Source organism: Elephantulus edwardii, unplaced genomic scaffold (genome assembly GCF_000299155.1).
Source record: "Elephantulus edwardii isolate Elephantulus edwardi_28Jun2011 unplaced genomic scaffold, EleEdw1.0 scaffold00043, whole genome shotgun sequence".
Lineage (NCBI taxonomy): Eukaryota > Metazoa > Chordata > Mammalia > Macroscelidea > Macroscelididae > Elephantulus > Elephantulus edwardii.
Window position 1 is genome coordinate 5,975,141 of NW_006399793.1, and position 21,727 is coordinate 5,996,867.

Here is a 21,727-nt window from a genome sequence, read left to right on the forward strand (position 1 = left end):
TTTTGGATTTCCATTCATTCATTCATCAATTCATTGTTGCACTTTTCTCCCTGCCCAGCCCTTCCCCCGCCCCCCTCGCCCCAGTGTGCTCCCCTCTTTGAAAAGTAAAAGAAAAAATCTCTCTTTGATATACAATCCCCCCCGCACCCTTCTCACTGCCCCAAGTACATTCCACTATGCAACCATAATTGTGGACTCTTGTGATAACCATAATACCCTATCATACATTGCTTTTAAATTATTTTTCCCTCATCTGTTTCAATGCAGTATATGCAATTTATCCAGTTTTTCTCAGTCTTACCCCAAACTTGATATCAGTCCCATTCTATCAATTTTTAAAAACCAAAACAGATAGTTGTGCCCACCTGCAGAATGGGAGGTGGCTTAGTTGTAAGGAGTTGTGATAGAGAGCTCTGTGGCCTGGTGGTAAAGAGGTGCATGGCCAGTGCAAAGCATCGTGGTTTGAATTCACCAACTGCTCCATGGGAGAAAGATAGGCACTATCCCCCTGTGTGATTTACTGCCTCTGGAAGCCTGTGGGAGGGTAAGCTATGAGTTGGTTCCACCTGCATGACACATAACCTCCAGAGTTTCTGATTCAATAAAGCTGGGATGGAACCAGAGAATCTGCACATGTATCAAGTTCCCAAGCACCATTCAGGCTGTTGGTCCAGCACTATACTTTTTAGCACTACTGATTTAGACAGTATTGCCTCTCAGACAATGATAAATGTGAAGAAAGAACAAGTTGAAATATAACAGAGTAAGAACTGTGCTATATAAATTAAGAAAAACAGAATGTATCAAAGTATAGAATGAGGGAATGAGGGTGAATTGTGGAAAATGAAGATTTATGTGGGACACATGGGTCTAACAGCAACTGACATTCTGGGTGTGAAAGCTCAGAAATTGCTATTTTTAACAAACTCTCCAGATGGTCCCTTTGTGTGCCAAAATGCAGTAACTACTGTCATCATGTTTCATGTCTTTGGTAACCATATGCCCGCCATTCGGCACCATTAGGGCGGAAGAGTCTGAGGATTTCAATCATGGTTACCCTCCCAGGACATCACCACTTCTGTCCAGGATGACTGACACAAATTTCAGAGCAGGAAAGTGATATAAAAATAAACCTCATTTGCTGTTCACTTTTTCTACTGGGGCTTGTCTTGAATAATATCAAGATAGATTCAGTTTGCACCAAATCCTCTACATTCCAGTCATAAAGAATCAGATTTAGTTTCTAATAATTTCAGATTGAAGGTTACAAGCCATCATTATTTGTTAGAGGCAGACTGCTTGACATATAGATGCTTAAAACATTCTTAAAGATCATAAAAGGATGCCATAAGAAATAGAAAAAAAAATATATTAATGAAGGGTGTTGCTGAAGGCTCAGATGGTACTCAAAATATTTAGTCACTCATCACTGTATCTACCCACTTTAAATAACTCACAAGGTTAGTAGGTCCAGTGGCCCACTGGCTGTGCTGTAATCCCAAAGGCATGTGGTCTGAATTCATCAGCTGCTGTGTGGGAGAAGGATGGGTAATCTCCTCCTGTGCAATTTAATGCCTCTGAAAACTCTCTGGAGGGTCAGCTACGGATTGGTCTGACTCAATGGCACACAAAAACAACAACAACCCTGTGGTTTTAAATACTTGTCATGTACTGATTAGGCCCACACACGATTCCAGTCAAGTAGTCTGTTGCATAATCTATATGCTTTAGAATCTGTGCATGTTTGTATGTATATGAATATGGTTTGTATAAAAACCAAAAGGAAAGAATATGCCATGGATTTTTCAAGCTGAAAGAACTAAAGAACAAATTCAAGCCTTGACTGCAATACTGAAAGATTCTATGGGCAAAATCTTGAAGATTACAAATATTATCAGAAGAAGATAGGACTACCCAGAGTCACTGTACCAAAAAACAAACAAACAAAATCCAGTCAACACTGAAACATTTCAGGAAGCTGTTGTTATTGTTGGGTTCCATCCAACTGGGTAGGACTCATACAGCCCCTATGAACTCTGTCCTATACTGTGCTATCTTCACACTTCCTGACACAAGAGAGCCCATTGCTCGTGTCAATCCACCTGGTCGAGGATCTTCCTTTCCTTAGCTGACCCTCCACTCTTCCTAGCAAGGAAAAGGTCTTTCTAGCAGTAGGCCCAAAGTATGTGAGGTGAAGCATCATTATTCTTGCCTCCAAGGAGCACTCTGGCTGCACCCTCACTGAGGATGTTTGTTCTCTTGGCAGTCTATGAGATGTTCAGTGCTCTTCAACACCACAGCTCACAGGCATCAATTCTTTTGTCATCCTTATTCATTGTTCAGTCTCAGATGCATAGCAAGTGATGGGAAAGGCCATGGCCTGATTTAGATGTGCTACATTGTTTGCCAATACCTTCAATGTAGCTTCTTCTTCCTCGTTCATTACCATTGGCTCCTGGTCATATGGTACTTTCTGAAATTTTTCAGTGTTCTTTCTGGTACAGTGATTCTGTAGATTCCCTCTATCTTCTTTTGATGCTTTGTGGGTCATTTAATATATTGCCCATGGCATCTTTCAATATTGGAACTTGAGGTTTAAATTCGTTTTTCAGTTCTCTGCTTGAGAAATGCAGAGCAAGTTCTAGTTCTTCTGTTTTTATTCTCCAATTCCAGATTTCTGCACATTCCATTATATTCCTTTTGTCTTCTTGAGCTTCCCTGTGAAATATTCTGTTCAGCTCTTTACCTCAGCCTGTTTTCCCTTTGTTTTGGCTTCTTGACACTCCAGTACAATTTCTAGATCAGCCACAGTTGGTTTTGATCCACGCAGTCAAATGCCTTTTCATAATCAATGAAACACAGATAGACATTCTTCTGGTATTCTCTGCTTTCAGCTAAGATCCATCTAACATCAGTTACAATATCCCTAGTACCACGACCCCTTCTAAACCCAGCTTGGACTTCTGGCAGTTCTCGGCTGATGTATTGTTCCAGTCGTTTTTGGATAATCTTCAGTAGAATTTTGCTTGCATGTGAAATCAATGATATTGTTCTGTAGTTTCCACACTCAGTTGGGTCGCCCTTCTTTGGGATGGGAACAAATATAGACATCTTCCAGTCAGTTGGCCAAGTGGTTGTTCTCCAGATTTCTTGGCACAACTTGGTGAGCACATCCATGACAGCATCTGTTAGCTGAAATATGTCAATTGGTATACCATCTATTCCGGCTCCACGGTCAATACTCTTGGCACCAGTAGCCAGGAAATAAAAAAACGTATTGCGATGGGAAAATCTGCGGTTAGGGACCTCTCTAAAGTACTCAAGAGCAATGGTGTCTCTCTGGAGACTAAAGTCTGCCTGATACAAGGCCACGGTTTTTGCAATCACTTGTTATGCATCAGAGAGTTGGACAATGACTAGGGAGGATCAAAGGAGAATTGATGCCTTTGAGCTGTGGTGCTGGAGAAGAGTATTGAATGTACCATGGACTGCTAGGAAAACAAACAGATTCATCCTGGAGAGGGTTAAACCAGGCTACTCCTTGGAGGCAAGGATTCTGGGGCTTCGTCTGACATACTTTGGACATGTTGTAAGGAGAGACAGGTCTTTAGAGAGGGACATCATGCTGGGTAGAGTGGAGGGACAGCGCAAGAGGGGAAGACCCTCTATGAGGTGGATTGATTCAGTGACTGGGGTAAAAGGGATGGGTGTGTCAGAGGCAGTGAGATTGGCACAGGATAGAGCACAGTTTAGGGCTGTTGTACACAGGGTCACTATGAGTCGCAAACGACTTGATGGCACATAACAACAACAAACAACAACAACATTTTTGTAAAGACCTTATGCTTTCTTCATAGATGTCTTTTATATCATCCCACAACTCATCCAGTAGCAAATGATTTATAACCAATGGTAATGAAAGTAAAAGTCCAAGCTACAGTGAAGACCTAGACAAAAATTAAGGCCCCAGGAATTTAAAGACTACTAACTGGTATATTTCAACAAACAGGTGAAGCCTATTTGCTCACTAGTCTATGCCAAGGAATTAGGAAGACAGCCACCATTTTCCAACTGTTGGCCAACTGTCTGGAAGAGATCCATATCTTTTTTGCTCCCTTTCCCCAAAACAGTGATACAAAAGAATGGGTAAAATTAATGATATGCCAAGAAAACCTTGCTGAAGATTATTTTTAAATGTATGGAACAGTATATCAGAGAACTTTCAGAAATTCAAGCTGGATTTGGAAGAGATATCGCTGCTGACATCAGATGGATCTTGGCTGAAAGCACAGAATACCAGAAAGATGTTTACTTTTATTTTCTTGACTATGTAAAGGCATATGACTGTGTGGAACATAGTAAGTTACATATAACACTAAGAAGAATGGGAGTCCCAGAACACTTAATTGTGCTTGGATGAAACCTATACGAAGACCAAGAAGATATTGTCCAAACAGAACAAGGGAACATTGCAATGTTTAAAAATCAGGAAAGGCGTTTGTCAGGATATATTCTTTCTGCATTCTTCTCCATACCTATCCAATATGCATGCTCAGCATATCATTCATGAAGCTGGACTCTATGAAGAAGAATGTGGCATCAGGAACAGAGAAAGATTAATCAACAACTTGAAGGAAATTGGAAGAATCTGTTCTGGAAAACAATGTATTAGAATTCCATAAATAGCATAATTAAAACAAGACAAAAAACCACCAACAACCTGTGTTACACAGATGATACACCTTTGCTTGTTAAAAATGAAGGGGACTTGAATGAAGATAAAGCTATTAAACCACAAGGTATAGAAGGTCCCATGCATCAATTTTATCCTCCAGATTGTGCATTTCAGGTTGTATTTGGCAGTCTCCTTATACCTTGAACTAGCACTTTTAAGCTTGATCCCAGTTTGTCTCTTATGAACGTTATGGTTTTGGGCTTTACTCCCAAGTTTCTGGTCTGCCTTGAGTTGATTTTTGTGTATGGTGTGAGATGTGGATCCTGTTTCAGCTTTCTGCAGGTGGAAGTCCAGTTTTGCCAGCACCATTTGTTGAAGAAGTTATCATTTCCCCACTTGATAGCTTTGATTTCCTTGTCAAATACCAGTAGACCATAGAGAGCTGGATCTATTTCCGGGTTCTCAATTCTGTTCCATTGGTCTATGTACCAGTCATTGTACCAGTACTATGCTGTTTTGATTATTACTGCCGTGTAGTAGGTTTTGAGTTCAGAGAGTGCTACGCCTCCAACCTCATTTTTGTTTCTCAGAAATGTTTTACTTATGTAGGGTCTCTTGCCTCTCCAAATAAATTTGGTAATTTCCCTTTCAAGTTCCTTGAAAAATTAATTTGGTATCTGCATTGGGATTGCATTGAGCATGTAGATTGTTTTTGGTAGGACTGTAATTTTTACACTATTTTTAATCTTCCTATCCATGAACAGGGCACATTTTCCCATTTCTTTATGTCTTTTATTTTGTCTTACAGAAACTCTTGTAGTTTTCTTTTCTTTCTAGTTAGATTCACTTTCAAGTATCTAAATTTGTGGTTGGCTACTGTAAATGGTTTTGCTTTCCTTATTTCATTTTCTGAGTTCTCTTTGTTACTGTCGAGGAATCCTGTTGATTTTTGGATACTGATCTTATATTCTGCCACTCTACTAAACTGGCCTATTAACCCTAACAGGTTTTGGGTTTGTTGTTTTTTTTAAGTCTTTGGAGTTTTCTGTGTACACTATCATATTTACTGCATATAGCTACAGTTTCACCATCTCTTTGCCCTATCTGTATACCTTTTATTTCCATCTCTTGTCATATTGCCCTAGCAAGCACTTCCAATACAATACTGAAAAGAAGTGGTAACAGTGGGCATCCTTGTAGTCTTTCTCCATTGATAATTATGTTGGCTGTTAGTTTTGCATATATCCTTTGCATCAAAAACTTTTTCCAACAGGGTGAAAATAACACCTACAGACTGGGAGCAAATATTTGATAGTACCATCTCAGACAAGAGTCTTATAACAAAAGTTTACAGAACACTCCTGCGCCTCCACAAGAAAAAGACGGATAACCCAATTACAAAATGGGCAAAAGACATGGAAAGAATTTTCACAGAGGAAGATATTCGAACGGCAAACAAACACATGAAGAAATGCTATAAATCATTGACAATAAGAGATATGCAAATCAAAGCCACAATGAGCAGATGCTCTGCTGGAGAAGGAGGGACAATCTCCTCCTGTACCAGTCAGATCTGATTTGACGGGACACACACAAAAAATAATAAAAACAAAACACCACAATGAGGTACTATCTCATTCCAGTAACAAAGGCAGAGTTTAATAGGGCAGCAAGTAATAAGTGTTGGAGAAGAAAGGAATTCTTATACATTTTTGGTGGGACTGTACAATGGTACAACCATTCTGGAAGGCAGTTTGGCTCTTCCTCAAAAAGCTGAATATAGAAATTCCATATGCCCCAGCTATTCCACTACCCTGAGAAAATGAGAACTGAGGCACAAACGGAGATTTGTACACCAATGTTCATAGAAGTATTATACACCATTGCAAGAACATGGAAACAGCTCCAATGTCCAAACACAAATGAGTGGATTGAGAAATTATGGTACAGTCACACAATGGAATACTATGCAACACGCAGGAGCAATAATTTTGTAAATTATTACCTAACTTGGGAAGGACTGGAGAGTATTATGCTGTGTGAACAAACTCAGTCCCACAAGGATAAATATTGTATAAAGCCATTATTGTAAAATGAGTATAAGGATCCAAGAGGAGTGGGAGAGGATGGAAGCAGAGGGATGAGGATGTGCAGGGGGAGGAGTTGCACAATTTGATGGGGAAGGGGAGAGGGAAATGAAAAAAAAATTGTTCTTGAAAACAATGTATTTGAATTTTTTAAATAAACTAGTAGATTTTTTTTTAAACCCACAATGTATGACAATGATTGTATGAAACACAATGTAAATGAAGGAAAGTGCAAAACACAATGTATATGAACTTTGTATGCAAACCAATACAAAAAAATTTTTTTATAAAAGTGAAGACGCCTTGAAGTACTTGCTGCAGAAGATCAAAGACTTCAACCTGAATTCATCTCAACATCAAGAAAACAAACATCCTCATCACAACTGCATGTTGGCAGGAAGGATTGGTCCTTGGGAAAAGACATCATTCTGGGAAAGTTGGAGGATCAAAGAAAGAGAAGACGACCTTCAATAAGATGGACTGACATAGTGACTGATAGTAGGCTTGATCACATCAAAGATCATAAGGATGGTGCAAGATAGTGTAGAAGTCAAATGTTTACAGTCACAAAGGGTTATAATCTACTTGCTTGCTCTTAACATGAGCATTTCCTTGGTCTCTTAACTCTTATTGTCCTCAAGTTGAAATCAACTCATAGCTGAATCTCTACTTGTTTTCAAAGGCTGTAAATCACATAGTTAAAACTATCCAACTTTTCCCAGTGACTGCTGGTAGATTCTAATCTCCAGAAAGACATAGCATTGGGAGCAGTGTAACTATATGGACTAGGCCACCAGGTCTTCAGAACAATCAAGCCAAATTTATTTTTTAAATTTAGATTCACTTATTGATTCAACAAATATTTCAGCAATATCAACTGTATGCCAGGCATCATTCTAGTTATTAGAAATACAGTGCCAGATAAAAAAAATGAGTTCTTTATACTAATTGGGCTTAAACAAGTACATGGATTATGTTTGTTGTTAGGTCCTTCCGAGATAATAGGACTCAAAGTGAGCCTATGAACAACAGATACCTGTCCTATCCTATGCCATCCTCATAAATTCTGATACACTTGAGCCATTGCTGTAGTTACTGTGTCAATCTATCTGTGAGACAAACCTTTCCCATTCTTGCCTCCAAGGAACACTCTGACTGCACTTTTTCTAAGACTGATCTGTTTGTTCTTTTGGCAGTTTATGAGATAGTCAGTTCTCTTCAATACTAAACTCAAAGACATCAATTCTTCTGTTATCCTTATTCACTGTCCAACTCCAAGACAAGTGATTGAAAAGACAATGGCCTGACTCAAGCATACCTTAGGTTTCAAATCCTATAGGAATACAGCAGAAAAAAGTGAGGAAAATAAGGGATTCTAGGCAGTTTGGTAGACATAGCATTCATTATTTTATAGACAGTTGTTAGAGACAAAAACTCTTATTTGAGGCCTGAGTAAGTATAAAATACAGCTATGAGGAATTGTGGTTAATAGAGGTGTTCTAAGGAGGCAAAGCAGAACATGTAAATGTTGTGACTCAAGAACGTACTAAAATTATTCAAGGAATATCAAGGCAGTGATCTTGGAGTTGAGTAAGCAGAACAAAAAAATATCAGATGAGGTAGTACAGTACAGGGACCAGATTACACAGAAACTTGCATGTTAATGTAAAAGCTTTGGATTTTAGCCGTAGGAAAGCACTGGAAGGTTTTGAGAAAAGCACTAACAGCATGGTCTAGCTTTAATTTTATGGGATTATCCTGTTGTTTTAAAGATGGTCAACGGGGGGGGGCAAGGATTAAAGTAGCAAGATTAGTTGGAGAGATAATAGTAGATTGGATCAGGACACTATCATTTGGAAGTCATCAATGGTAGATGATTTTATTTATAATTTATTTTCTTTTGGTGGTTAAGTACATACTCAGAAGAATAGATGTTAATAATTTCCACATATACAATTCAAATATGGTGATTACATTCCTCAAATTGAGCCATTAATTTCACCTTCCTTTTCTGTGTTTTTCCACTCCATCAACATACATACACTTTTATGGTTCTGATGTAATCTTCTATTTGCAATTGCCAATCTGATTGCTGTAGACAGAGCTTAAAAGAACATAATGCTGAAGGCAGGCAATGTTTACTAGCTAAACTAATCAATGGAGCTCTGATGGCACCGTCCATGGGGAGTTGAGTTGCTAAAACAAGGGCTGACAAATGTCCAACCACAATGGACTGGATTGAGAAATTATGGGACATTCACTTGATGGAATACAACACAGCATGCAGGAGCAATCATTTTGTAAATCATTACCTAACATGGGAGGGACTGGAGAGCATTATACTAAGTGTACTAACTCAGTCCCATAAGGACATATTGTATATGATCGTTAATGTAGAATGAGAATGAGGCTCCAAGGGGCAAGGGGAAGGGGTAGCAGTGGGCTGAGGATGGAGGATGGATGAGGGAGGGAGGCCCTATAATCACAGGGTCGCACAATTTGGCAAGTGGAGGGAGGCATAAAGAAGAAAGATATGGTGTGAAAAACAATGTATACAAACTTTATAAATAAATCAGCATAAAATAAATGAAAAATCAACAAACACAAAGCAAAAAAAGAAAGGCTGAGCTTCTTTAGTGATTCTTCTCCTGTGTAATTTACAGTCTTGGAAACCCAGTAGAGGGTCCGTTATGAGTTGTTTCTCACAGCAAAGAGAAAGAGAGATGGTTGTACAAAGACTTTGGTTAAATGAATTTTTTTTTCTTTAAGATTAACACAATCTCAGGAAAATAGGGCGTAGGCAGTACAACAGTGAATGAATGGAAACCCTAAGTCTCTGTAAACTTTCATTAAAATTAATAAAGAAAAGAAAGATAAAATGCTCTTTATAATAGAATATTAATTTCCAATAGAATGTGTAAATTATCAAGCAGTATCAAGCAAAATACCACAGAAGATCATTAAAAAATGGCTAGAACAATACATAGCCATAGAACTGCCAGACATTCAATGTGGATTTAGAAGAGGCCAAAGTACCTCTTCTAGAGCAGGAATATCAATGCTGATGTCAGATGGATCCTGGCTGAAAGAAAAAAGAAGAAACACAAACCAAAAACCTACAAGAATGTCTGTTTGTGCCATACTATGAACACACATTTGACTGTGTGAATCATAACAAATTATTGCTAACATTTAGAAGCATGAAAATTCTAGAATAGTTAATTGTGCTCACAATGTATGGGAATAATCTTATGAAACACAATGTGAATAAAGGAATGTATGAAAAACAAAGTATATAAATGAGAGATAATGTATATGGATTTTGTATGCAAATCAATATAAAGTAAAAATATTTTTTTTAAAAAAACAAACAAAACCCAACCCAAAAAACCCTATGCCTAGACTGAGAGGTTATTGTGCAAACAGAGCAAAACAAAACTCCATGGTTTAAAATTGGAAAAAGTGTGCATCATGGTTGTATCCTTTCTCCATATCTATTTAATCTATATGTTGAACAAATTATTTAGAAGCGAAATTCTAGGAAGAACAATGTGGCATCAAAATTGGAGGATGACTCATCAATAACCTTCATTATGCATATGAAACAACCTTGCCAGCTGAAAGTGAGGAGGATTTGAAGAACTGCTGAAAGTTATACACTATAGCCTTCAATATGGATTGCATCTCAACATTAAGAAAATAAAAATTCTCACCATTGGACAGACAGGCAATGTCATGAGAGATGGAGAAAAGATTGAAACAGTCAACAACTTCATGTTACTTGAATTCACAATCAATACATTTGGTATTAGCAGTTAGGAGAGCAAGAGAAAATCTGCAGTCAGGGACCTCTACAAACTATTCAGGAGCAAAATGATGCCAGTTTGAGGACTAAGGTGTGCCTGATTCATGCCATGGTCTTTTCAGTCAATTGCTATGCATCTGACAGAATGACAAAAACAATTGATGCCTTTGAACTGTGGTGCTGGAAAAGTATACTGAATATCCTTTGGCCAAAAGAACAAACAGGTATGTCTTGGAGAAGATGCAGCCAAAAGTACTCCTTGGAGGCAAAGGAGAAGCTATTCCTTGGAAAGGGTCATCATGCTTGGAAAGGTGGAGGGACAGTGAAGGAGAAGAAGACCTTCAACCAGGTGGACTGACACAGAGACGGCAGCAATGAGCTTGAGTGGTGAGGATGGCACAGGGTAGCCAGGGTTCAGATCTGCTGTTCACTGGGTCACCATGAGTCCTACTCAACATCACAGCACTTAACACCACCACAATATATTTATTATAGGAAGATCCCAGATAGACTTTAACAGAGTGGAAAAGGGGAATCTAGTCCCATCTCTCATTTGCTCTTTTTGCATGAGGTAGGCTATTAAGTGTCTTGGAGTCAATTGACTCAAAGTGACCCTACTGACAACAAAACAAACCCCAAACTTGTTGTTAGGTTTGAGTCGACTGCAGCCAGTTTCAATCCATCTTGTTGAGGGTTTCTTTCTTTTTTGTTGTTGACCTTCTCAGTTACTAGGTCCTTTTCCAAGGTCCTGATAACCTACCTAAAATATGTGAGCCCAAGTCTCTCCATCTTCACTTTTAAGGAATCTTCTGGTTGTACTTCTTTTAAGACAAGATTATAACTTTTAGTAGTCAGTGATACATATTCAATACTTTTTGCCAACAGCATAATTCAAAGGTATCAATTCATCAGTATCATACATTTGCTTATTGCTCAGCTTTTGCTTACACGAGTGACTGAAAATACTTTGAGTCTGGCAGACCTTCGTCCTCAAAGTGACATCCTTTCTCCTTAGCATTTTAGATAGGCCCTTTGCATCAGATATGCTCAATGAAATATGCTGTTGGGTCTCTTGACTGTTATTTCCATTGGAAGGAGCTCTGCTATCAGTGTTGCATATTACTTACACTGTTAACTGAAACATCACCAGATTGGATTCACCAGCAGCTCTGAGGGAGAAATATGGGTAGTTTTCTTCCAGAAAGATTTATAGCCTCACCATCCATCCCAAAGGAAAGCCAGCTGGAATCAACTCAGTGGCACTGAGTCTGTTATATCCATAGAATTGTATTATAGAGCCAAGCTAAATGACAACTTCAGTCTTTTCTTTTTATCATGATGTTCTTTATTGATTCAGTGGTGAGGATTTTTGTTTTCTTTATGATGGGGTGTAATCCATACGGAAGTTTTAATAGTATGTAGTCTTCGACCTTCTGTACTAAGTCCTTTTCACCTTCTGCTTGCAGCATTCTGTCATCAGCACAGTGGAAGCTGTTGATGAGTCTTCCTCCACTCCTGACACCACATTCTTCTTCATAAAGTTCAACATCTATAATGCTTTGCTCAGCATACAGATTGGATATGGATAAAGGATACAGCTCTAAAATACATCTTTCCTAATTTTAAACCATGAAGTATTCCTTTGCCCTGTTAGGTAACAGCTTCTTGGTCTAGATATAGATTTCATGTATGCATAATTAAGTGTTCGGCAATTTCCTTTCCTATCAATGTTAGCCATAGTCTGCTATAACCCACAATCAAATGCCTTTGTACAGCTGGACAATGAATAAGGATTATAGGAGAACAGATGAATGTGAGTTGTAGTGTTGGACAAGAGTGTTGAATGTCCTATGGACTGTCAAAGAGCAGATATGTCTTAAAGTGCTCCTTGGAGGTAAGGATGGCAAAACTTCATCTCACATATTTTGGATATGTAGCTAGGAAAAGGTATTCTTTGGAAAAGAACATCATGCTTGGAAAGGCTAAGGTTCAGCAAAGGAGAAGAGGACTCTCAACGAGATGGACTGATACTGTGTTTGCAGCAATAGGCTCAATTGTGTTGGTGATAGTAAGAATGGTACAGGTTTCAGATTTGTTGTTCACAGAATTTCTATGAGCCCTAGTTTACTTGATGGCACATAAAAACAATAATTTTTACTTATTCTGTCTGAACACTTGTTTCTTGGTCTAGGTTTTGTATGAGTACAATCTATTATTCTCAACATTATCAAAAATTTGTTGTGATCCACTCAAATGCCTTGCATAGTCAAGAAAACATATGTGCACACCTTTCTGTCATTCTTTGCTTTCTGGCACAATTCATCTGATATCAGTAATGATATCCCTGGTGCCACATCCTCTTCTAAATCCAGTTTTAATTTGTGGAAGTTTTCTGTTGATAAACTGTTTCAGCCATTTTTAAATAACCCTCAGAAAGATTTTATTGTCATGTGATATTAATAATATTGCTTGATAATTTCCACATTCTATTGGATCATTGGGTTTTTTTTTTCCCTGGGAACAAATACAGATATCTTCCAGACCTTTGGGCGAATAGCTGTTTCCTAGTTTCTTGGCACAGATTCCTAAGTACTTGTATCTATTTCTTCAAACATTTTGTTTGGTATTGTCAGTTCTTGAAGTCTTGCTCCTCAGTGAAGCTGGGATTTCTTTCTTCGATATTAACAATTTCTTGATCATACGTTACCTCCTAAAATGGTTGAATGTCAAACAATTCTTTCTTTCTTTTAATGCTTCTTGTATCATTCAATATTTTGTCCATAGAATTCTTCACTATTTCAAATCAAGGTTTGATTTTTTTTCCCCAGATGTTTTAGCTCGACAAATCCTGAAAAGTTCTTCCCTCTATGTTCTATAACTCCAGGTATTTGCACTTTTCATTATAGTACTTTGACTTTAAAGTTACTATTTAAAATTCTTGAAATCTTCTGTTCCACTATCTTCATCTTTTCTTTCATTTGCTTTAGCTCTTCTCTGTTCTGAAGCAAACTGAAGAGTCTATTCTGGAAACCATATTACTCTCAAATGGATGTTTATACAGATACTCAGATGAAACAAAATTGCTCTCTGAATATGAAATAGACCTGAAGCACTTACCAATGAAAGTCAGAGGCTTTAATATGAATTATATATTTAATTATATTTGAATATAATATATATAATTACACAATATTTAAATCCTCCCAACTGTACCAAAAAGCAACATCATAAATAAATGGATAAAAGACTGAGGTTTTTCAAGGTTTTCATTTTACTTGGATCAAATACAATACTGCATTGGGTAAATCTAGTACAGCAGGTCCTTTTGAAGGAGCTGCAGGGCAAGTGTACCACTTAGAGGGCTGGCGTGTATCTAGCCAAGGTCATGCCATTTTAAACTAACTCATATGGATGTGAAAGTTGGACAGTGAATTAGAAGACCAAAGAATTGATGCCTTTGAATCATGATGTTTTCAAACAACACAATATACCTTAGATTTCTAGAATAAAAATCTGTCTTAGAAGTGCAGCCAGACTACCCATAGAAGTTAGTTCAGAGATCTTGTGTTTTAGATCCCATGAACATGCTATGGAAAGGAGGGGCAGTCCTAAACGAACAATATCATACTTGGAAGATTACCACAGTGCTTGCAACAGCGAAGCCAAGCTGAGTACTGAACCAGGCAGTTTTTTCTTTTTGGACACAGGGGTCAATATGAGTGGAAACAGATGGGACAGTGCCTAACAATAACATATGCAATTCCTCCATGACTAGAGCAAAGAAGATGAGGATGAAAAAGGTCAGTAAAAGTAGTAGCTGGTATACACAGTTGAGTAGGGAAATGGAGTAAGATAGGCAGCACTAGAGCCCATTTAATATTCATGGTCATTAATTTAAATGGCCCATGTTTGGACAAGTTTCAATATGGTGTTTACATAGTTGCTTGTTATGAGTCATAGTTGACTAACTGGCACGTAACAACAAAAGTAATTTCATACCTGGCATAGAAATGCAAATTCTAAACAGAGACTTGAACTGGAATTAACGGATTCAAAGTCTTGCCAAACACAAATGTTACACAATTATTATCTCTTATCCTTCATGTTATAATTTTGATAATAATTCTCAATCTGTCATTCTGTGTGCTGTGATTACTTATTTTCCTTTGCAATTTGGTGTGTGCTGTGTATTTTTTTTAATTCTCTATGTAATTTTTTTCTTCTCCATCTTTCTCTATTCCATTTGTGCTAATATTGCTAAGTTCCATTTTCCAAAAGACCTCCTCATTTTTTTCCTCCCTATATTTATCTTTTAGATTATCTTTTTAGATTATCAATTAGAATAGCACATCAGCAGAGAACTGCTGGAAGTCCAGGCTGGGTTTAGAAGGGGTCGTGGTACTAGGGATATCGTTGCTGATGTTAGATGGATCTTGGCTGAAAGCAGGGAATACCAGAAGAATGTCTATCTGTGTTTCATTGACTATGCAAAGGCATTAGACTGTGTGGATCATAACAAACTGTGGCTGACTCTGAGAAGAATGGGAATCCCAGAACATTTAATTGTGCTAATACGAAACCTATACTTGGACCAAGAGGCAGTAGTCAGAACAGAGCAGGGTAACACTGCATGGTTCAAAATAGGGAAGGGTGTACGCCAGGGATGCATCCTGTCTCCATACCTTTTTAACATGTATGCAGAGCAGATTATCCGAGAGGCTGGGCTCTATGAGGAGAATTGTGGCATCAGGATTGGTGGAAGATCTATTAACAATCTCCGTTATGCAGATGACACAACCTTGCTGCTGAAACTGAGGAGGACCTCATGCACTTCCTGCGAAGGGTCAAGGACTGCAGCCTTCAGTATGGACTAAGGCTCAACGTCAAGAAGACAAAGATTCTCGCCACTGGACCAATTGGCAGCGTCAGGATGGATGACAAAGAGATTGAGAGTGTTCACAGCTTCACTTTGCTCGGTTCCACAGTCAACACTCTTGGTACCAGCAGTCAGGAAATAAAAAAGCATATCGCGATGGGAAAGTCTGCCGTTAGGGACCTCTCAAAGGTACTCAGGAGCAACAGTGTCTCTCTGGAGACTAAGGTGCACCTGATACAGGTCATGGTATTTGCAATCGCTTGTTATGCATCAGAGAGTTGGACAATGACTAGGGAGGACAGAAGGAGAGTGGATGCTTTTGAGCTGTGGTGCTGGAGAAGGGTACTGAATGTACCATGGACTGCCAGGAAAACAAACAGATCCATCTTGGAGAGGATTAAACCAAGCTGCTCCTTGGAGGCAAGGATTCTGGGGCTTCGTCTGACATACTTTGGACATGTTGCCAGGAGGGACGGGTCCTTGGAGAGGGACATCATGCTTGGGAGGGTAGAGGGACAGCGCAGGAGGGGAAGACCCTCTATGAGATGGATTGATTCGGTGACTGGGGTAATCGGGATGGGTGTGTCAGAGGCGGTGCGGTTGGCGCAGGATAGAGCAGGGTTTAGAGCTGTTGTGCATAGGGTCGCTATGAGTCAGAAACGACTCGATGGCACATAACAACAACAACATATTTATCTTCCATTTGACTCTGTAAAGCTGAACACTGTGACACTGATGAGTCAAATGCAAGAAAGATTTCCCATGGTGGACAGTGTTTGGTGGAGTTCCCTGATTAAAACAAGCTTGGAAGCAGGAATGGCATCCACTTCCATAATCACTTGCCTCTGGAAATCCTATGAACCTGGAGAAGAGATGAAAGTTATACAGGTGTCCAGGACTTTTGTTCATAGAGTCACTATGAGTCTCCTACAACTCAATGGCACTTAACAACAACAACAACAACAGCAACAACTATATCTACTCTTCTTTCTGTAGGTTTTTCCAACTATATTCTAGTCCTGTGCTATGTAACTTCAGATATATTTTAAATTCCAAATTCTTCACATTTAAGGCTCCAAACATCAGATTTATGGACAACTTCATAGTCCAGATTTATGGACTATCATTAAATGTTATATTAACGTACCTTCACTTTGTTAAGATGGAACCAACCACTACTGGCAACAAATTATTCATCACAATTACCTTCACTTGCTACACTCAAGCTTTTAAATCACTGCAGTCATTTTGAGTAATTTCTTGCACTAAAGCAGGCTAATAAAAAATTGTACGCACCTATTCTGATTTACCTACAAATTCAACATAAAGACATCCTTAATGCCTATATTGATACTGTTCTATTTGTGGTTTGTTTTTTTTTAAACCCTCTTTTACTGTCTCTTGGATATAATGAATACATTATTTTTGTTATCTCCTTGAATATATTAATGACAGCAGTCATTCCCCCTCTCCTCCTACGTCCATTTAAGAGTTGAGGTTGAAAAGGACATTTGAAATACATTCCATCGAGTTAATAGATTTAAGCTTGACTCTTGTTTACTTAAGAATTACTGCTCTTGGATTCGGCAGATTTCCCAGACAAGAACCTTTCTGTCTGGGATATAAAAAAGTTTGGCTCTCTTCTGAAAACTAGTTCTTCTTAGGTGCCATCTAGTCAAGGACTGGTAGTTGGAAAAAAGACTTAGTGACAGAAACGAGGCTGGAAAACGAATGACTGCATTCTGTATATCAATGACTTATTCACTGCCACTATTAAAACAAACAAACAAACAAAAATGCACCAAAAAAACCAAAGAAACCCAACAACAACCAAACAACAAAGGATGATTGTGAACATGAACTTCAAGTAATGGACTCCAAAAAACAATAAGATTGACTACATCTTTGGAAAGTTGATGGAAAAGTTCAGTATCAGCAGTTAAAACAAGGCCAGAGGCTGACTGTGGAACAGATCATCAATTATTGAAGTGCAAGCTATAACCGTAGTTGAAGAAAATGAAATCAAGTTTACAAGAACCAAAACACAACCATGAGTCTATGCCACCTGAATTTAAAAAACATTTCAAGAATAGATTTGATGCACTAAACACCAATGACTGAAGACCAGATCAGTTGTGGGATGACATCAAAGATACCACCCATTAAGAGAACTAAAGGTCATAACAAAGACAGAGAAGAAAGACAAGACCAAAGAGACTAAAAAGATATCAGAAGAGACTGAAAAATGACATTAGAATGCGGAGAGGCCTAAAGAAAATGAAGAAATACTGAGGTAAAGAGAAGATTTCAAAAGGCAGCTAAAGAAGACAAATGTATTATAATAAAATGTGCAAAGAGCTGGTGTTAGAAACATCAAAGGGGAAGAACACACTGGAAATTAGGAGGGAATATATGACTTCTTCCATGCAGGCCTCCCCTCTCCCCTCCCCTGCCCTCCAATACTGCTTGTTGTTGTTGTTATGTGGCATCGAGTCACTTGCGACTCATAGCAACCCTATGTACAACAGCCCTAAACCCTGCTCTATCCTGTGCCAATCGCACTGCCTCTGACACACCCATCCCGATTACCCCAGTCACTGAATCAATCCACCTCATAGAGGGTCTTCCCCTCCTGCACCATCCCTCCACCCTCCCGAGCATGATGTCCTTCTCCAAGGACCTCTCCCTCCTTACAACATGTCCAAAGTATGTCAGACGAAGCCCCAGAATCCTTGCCTCCAAGGAGCAGCCTGGTTTAACCCTCTCTAGGATGAATCTGTTTGTTTTCTTGGCAGTCCATGGTACATTCAATACTCTTCTCCAGCACCACAGCCCAAAGGCATCAATTCTCCTTCTATGCTCCTTAGTCACTGTCCAACTCTCTGATGCATAACAAGTGATTGCAAAGACCATAGCCTGTATCAGACATACCTTAGTCTCCAGAGTGCCACCATTGGTCTTCAGTACCCTGGAGAGGTCCCTAACAGTAGACTTCGTATACCTCAAACAATAAACTCTCTCTAAAACAAACCACATGGTAGAAGGATATTCATTTAGGGCAAAAGGGATCTAGGATTTTAACAGGCTCTCAAATGTTTTTCAATCATCCTACTTAATGTTACTCCTTTCCAGTACAACTGAACTATCTGACAACAGCTAATTCCTGAAACTTTCACATCTTATGAACATTAAGATTGGCTCTTGATTTTCTCTTGATAAAACTAATTCACATCTGCTTTCCAGCATCCAAAATAGTTAACCCAATGTGAATTTACACTTCAAATAACGAAGTAAACAAAACAGAATTCATTTATTAGTCTTCATGAAGTTTTGGGAAGATACTAAATTAGATGTTTATAGTTGCAGCTGTATTTTTTGTTTTAAACCTTCTCCAATCAGCTAACAATGGATCATAATTGTTTGATTCACAACCAATCACTGCTCAGGATCAGGCAGCATTTAATTCTATTGTGCAAGGGGTCACCAAGAGTTCAGGCCAACCCTACAGTGACAAATAACAAGTGATTTAAATCCACCCAGAACCACTCTCTAGCAGACAGAATCTTAACATTTGTTCTAATGTTAGTTTAGGGAGTGTCTAGAAGACTCTGGTTAAATTCCACAGACATACGGAACAGGAATAAATATGCCTAGTCTACCTCATATTGCTTTTATAAAAATAAGTAAAATGATGTGTGCCTATTCAGGAGGAATGTGTGACATCAACCTCAGGTATATTGCTATCTACTGTTCTTATCTCATTGCTGTAGAGTGATAGCCAATTCATAGTTGACCCTCCAATGAGTTTCCCAGGCTGTAAATCACATGGAGGAGGTTGCCCTTTTGGTGGATTAGTACCACTTAGAGGTGCAGCCTTTGGATTAACACAACTCCCAATGAACTAGGCTATCACTACTTTAAGGAAGATACTATTTCACTATTAGGAAGAGGAGTGTTTTTCTTGAAAATACAATGAATTGAGTGATGTGGCTATTTTGCTTGTACTGTCTGTACTTCCTTTTCAAGACAGCTTTTGGGTGAGAGATACAGCATACAGATTTAAGCTTCACCATGATAAACAGTTCACGAATTGAAATATATAAAAATAACAACCAAAAAAACCCACCTTCCATCTCTTTGCATTCCAACCAAAACAATGAAAACCTTACCTTGTGTGCTCCTGTGTTTATGAACGCAATTATGTTATGAATTTTTAGTATAAATGCTTTAAATCTCCTTGTAAGCATGCAAGTTCTGTTCATTTAGAAGATGCAGGAAATTAATATTCCTAAGAAGCGATGAAATTAGGTACTACGTGTGAGGGTGAGGCATCTAGCTTCTAATAAAAGACAACTTCTCATTGTTATTATCACCTAGAAAGTGTTTGGTAAATATTAAGCTTTCTTTTCACATTTTAAAAGAGCTGAGAACATCACAGTTATCTTGCAGTTCCTTTTCAGGTCCAAAATGACGATTCCAGGTTCCAGTGGATGTAGAGTAGAATTCCAGCTCTTTCTGAAACTGGCTATGTAACCTAAGCACAACAGTCAGGCTTGTTTTGAACTCCCCTTCGTCTATAAAACAATAATCCCTACCATTCTTTCACCCTTGATTTCCCATTACTGGCATATCAAGTGCAATTTGATTTCCCATTACTAGCATATTAAGTGCAATCTTTCTCTGGCTTACTTTTAGCTAGAACAGATATTTGTCATAACAGAAGACTCAACATATATTCCGTCTTTATGATCACCATCTGGCTTTTTCTCTCATTAGACAATGTCAAGATCAGAAACTTGTTGAATAGAGGTTACACGATCAAATTGGAACCTGTGCTCTCTAATGATTTGCTAAATCTACAGGTGGAAATTGCTCCCAAGGGGTGGCAACTCTGGAGATAAAGTTAGCATTTCTCATGAGCATAGAGCATGACATGACATGCATTCTTTGTAAGGCATCATTCTTTGGATTTCTTCTTGCTACAAAAGCGCCTGAAAAATGTCAGAAGATTCTTGTAAAAAGAACTGGAAGTCCTCAGCCACAAATCTCTGTAGTGTTACTACTCTAAAAGACACGGGAAATTGACTAAGAGGTGGGTCTGGCTTTCACTACTAGGAACCACCACGAGGTGCCATGGTTGTTCTGGGGTAAGATGGCTGTGATGGCCTTGGCTCTGGTAGGGTGGGAATTTAATCAGGAAAGGGTGAAACAGAAGTGACTTTTCCGTAGCTGGTTAAAAGAATCCCCCCCTTACAACCACGCAGGTCTGCGACATTCATCCCTAGTGCATCCCCTCCCTTAAAGAGCGCGCGCCCATGGGGGCACATTACCATCCTGCAGAATGAGGGTGGGCTGCACCGCTTGCACTCGGAACTGCCTGGCCCTCCAGCCAGGGCTGGGGGCTCGCACCACCTCGCTGTCAGATAGCCAGGTCACCGTCTCAAAGTTGTCCCCACGAGCCAGAGCCTCGGCCTCAGCATGGTGCACAGCTACCCGGTCGAACTGGTAGAGGCCGCCAGAATGGTCGAAGTGCACGTGAGTGGCGACAGCCAGCAGCGGCCGGGGTTCTGCGTCCTCCTTGGCCTCGCGGTCCTGCAGGAGGCCGGAGGAGTACAGATACTCGGGGAGACTGCGCAGCCCCAGGCCCGTATCGATCACCACGTCCTGCTCCGAGCCACGCACTAGCCAGATGTTGGCGCGGTTGCCCGACTCGTAGAAGCGTTCCTGAATCCAGAAGATGCCGTCGCCGAGGGACTTGTGGGCGTACCACTCCAGCGCCGACATCCTGGGCAGCGGTGCAGGTAGGTGGGGTGGGTGTGGACGTGTGTGCTTCCCGCAAGCTGGCCAAAACCTCGGCGCTGCGGCAGTGTAGGGATGTGGGGCTGCAGCGGGAGAGGTAGCGCAGAGCCAGAAGGGGCGGGGGATGTGGGGAGAGGGATGCAGGGAAGGGCGGGGGATAGAGCAGAGAAGAAAATGCCCCCTCCCGCCAGTGGCGCAGGGCGCAGGGCGCAGAAGCAGCACTTGTATACACTGGGCCGCAGGAGCAGTAGTAGCTCCTGCAGCCGCACAACGAGAGAGGTTAACGCAAGAACCACTGCACCGGAGACCCAGAAGACACCTCCCCTTTTGGGGGTGTTCTGACTGCAGAAGCTGGGAGAGAAGCGTGGGAGGCTGCGCCAGCCCTCTCTGCCCATCAATGGCTGCAAAGTTCACTCCCATTTGGCGCAGAAAGATTCTAGCCAACGGGTTGGACAGCGGCTACGGCGCCTGCAAAGGACTAAAAA

The 21,727-nt window shown here is 39.8% G+C and overlaps 1 protein-coding gene across 1 annotated transcript in view; it reads right to left on the bottom strand.

Annotated features, from left to right (window-relative positions):
- The window catches only part of MBLAC2 (metallo-beta-lactamase domain containing 2), a 45,904-nt gene extending 24,677 nt beyond the window's left edge, over nt 1–21,227 (bottom strand). The window contains exon 1 of the mRNA XM_006885356.1: nt 20,774–21,227. Coding sequence (XP_006885418.1) covers nt 20,774–21,227 — 454 coding nt within the window. The remainder of the gene's footprint in view (nt 1–20,773) is intronic.
- Between the last annotated feature and the right edge of the window lie 500 nt (nt 21,228–21,727).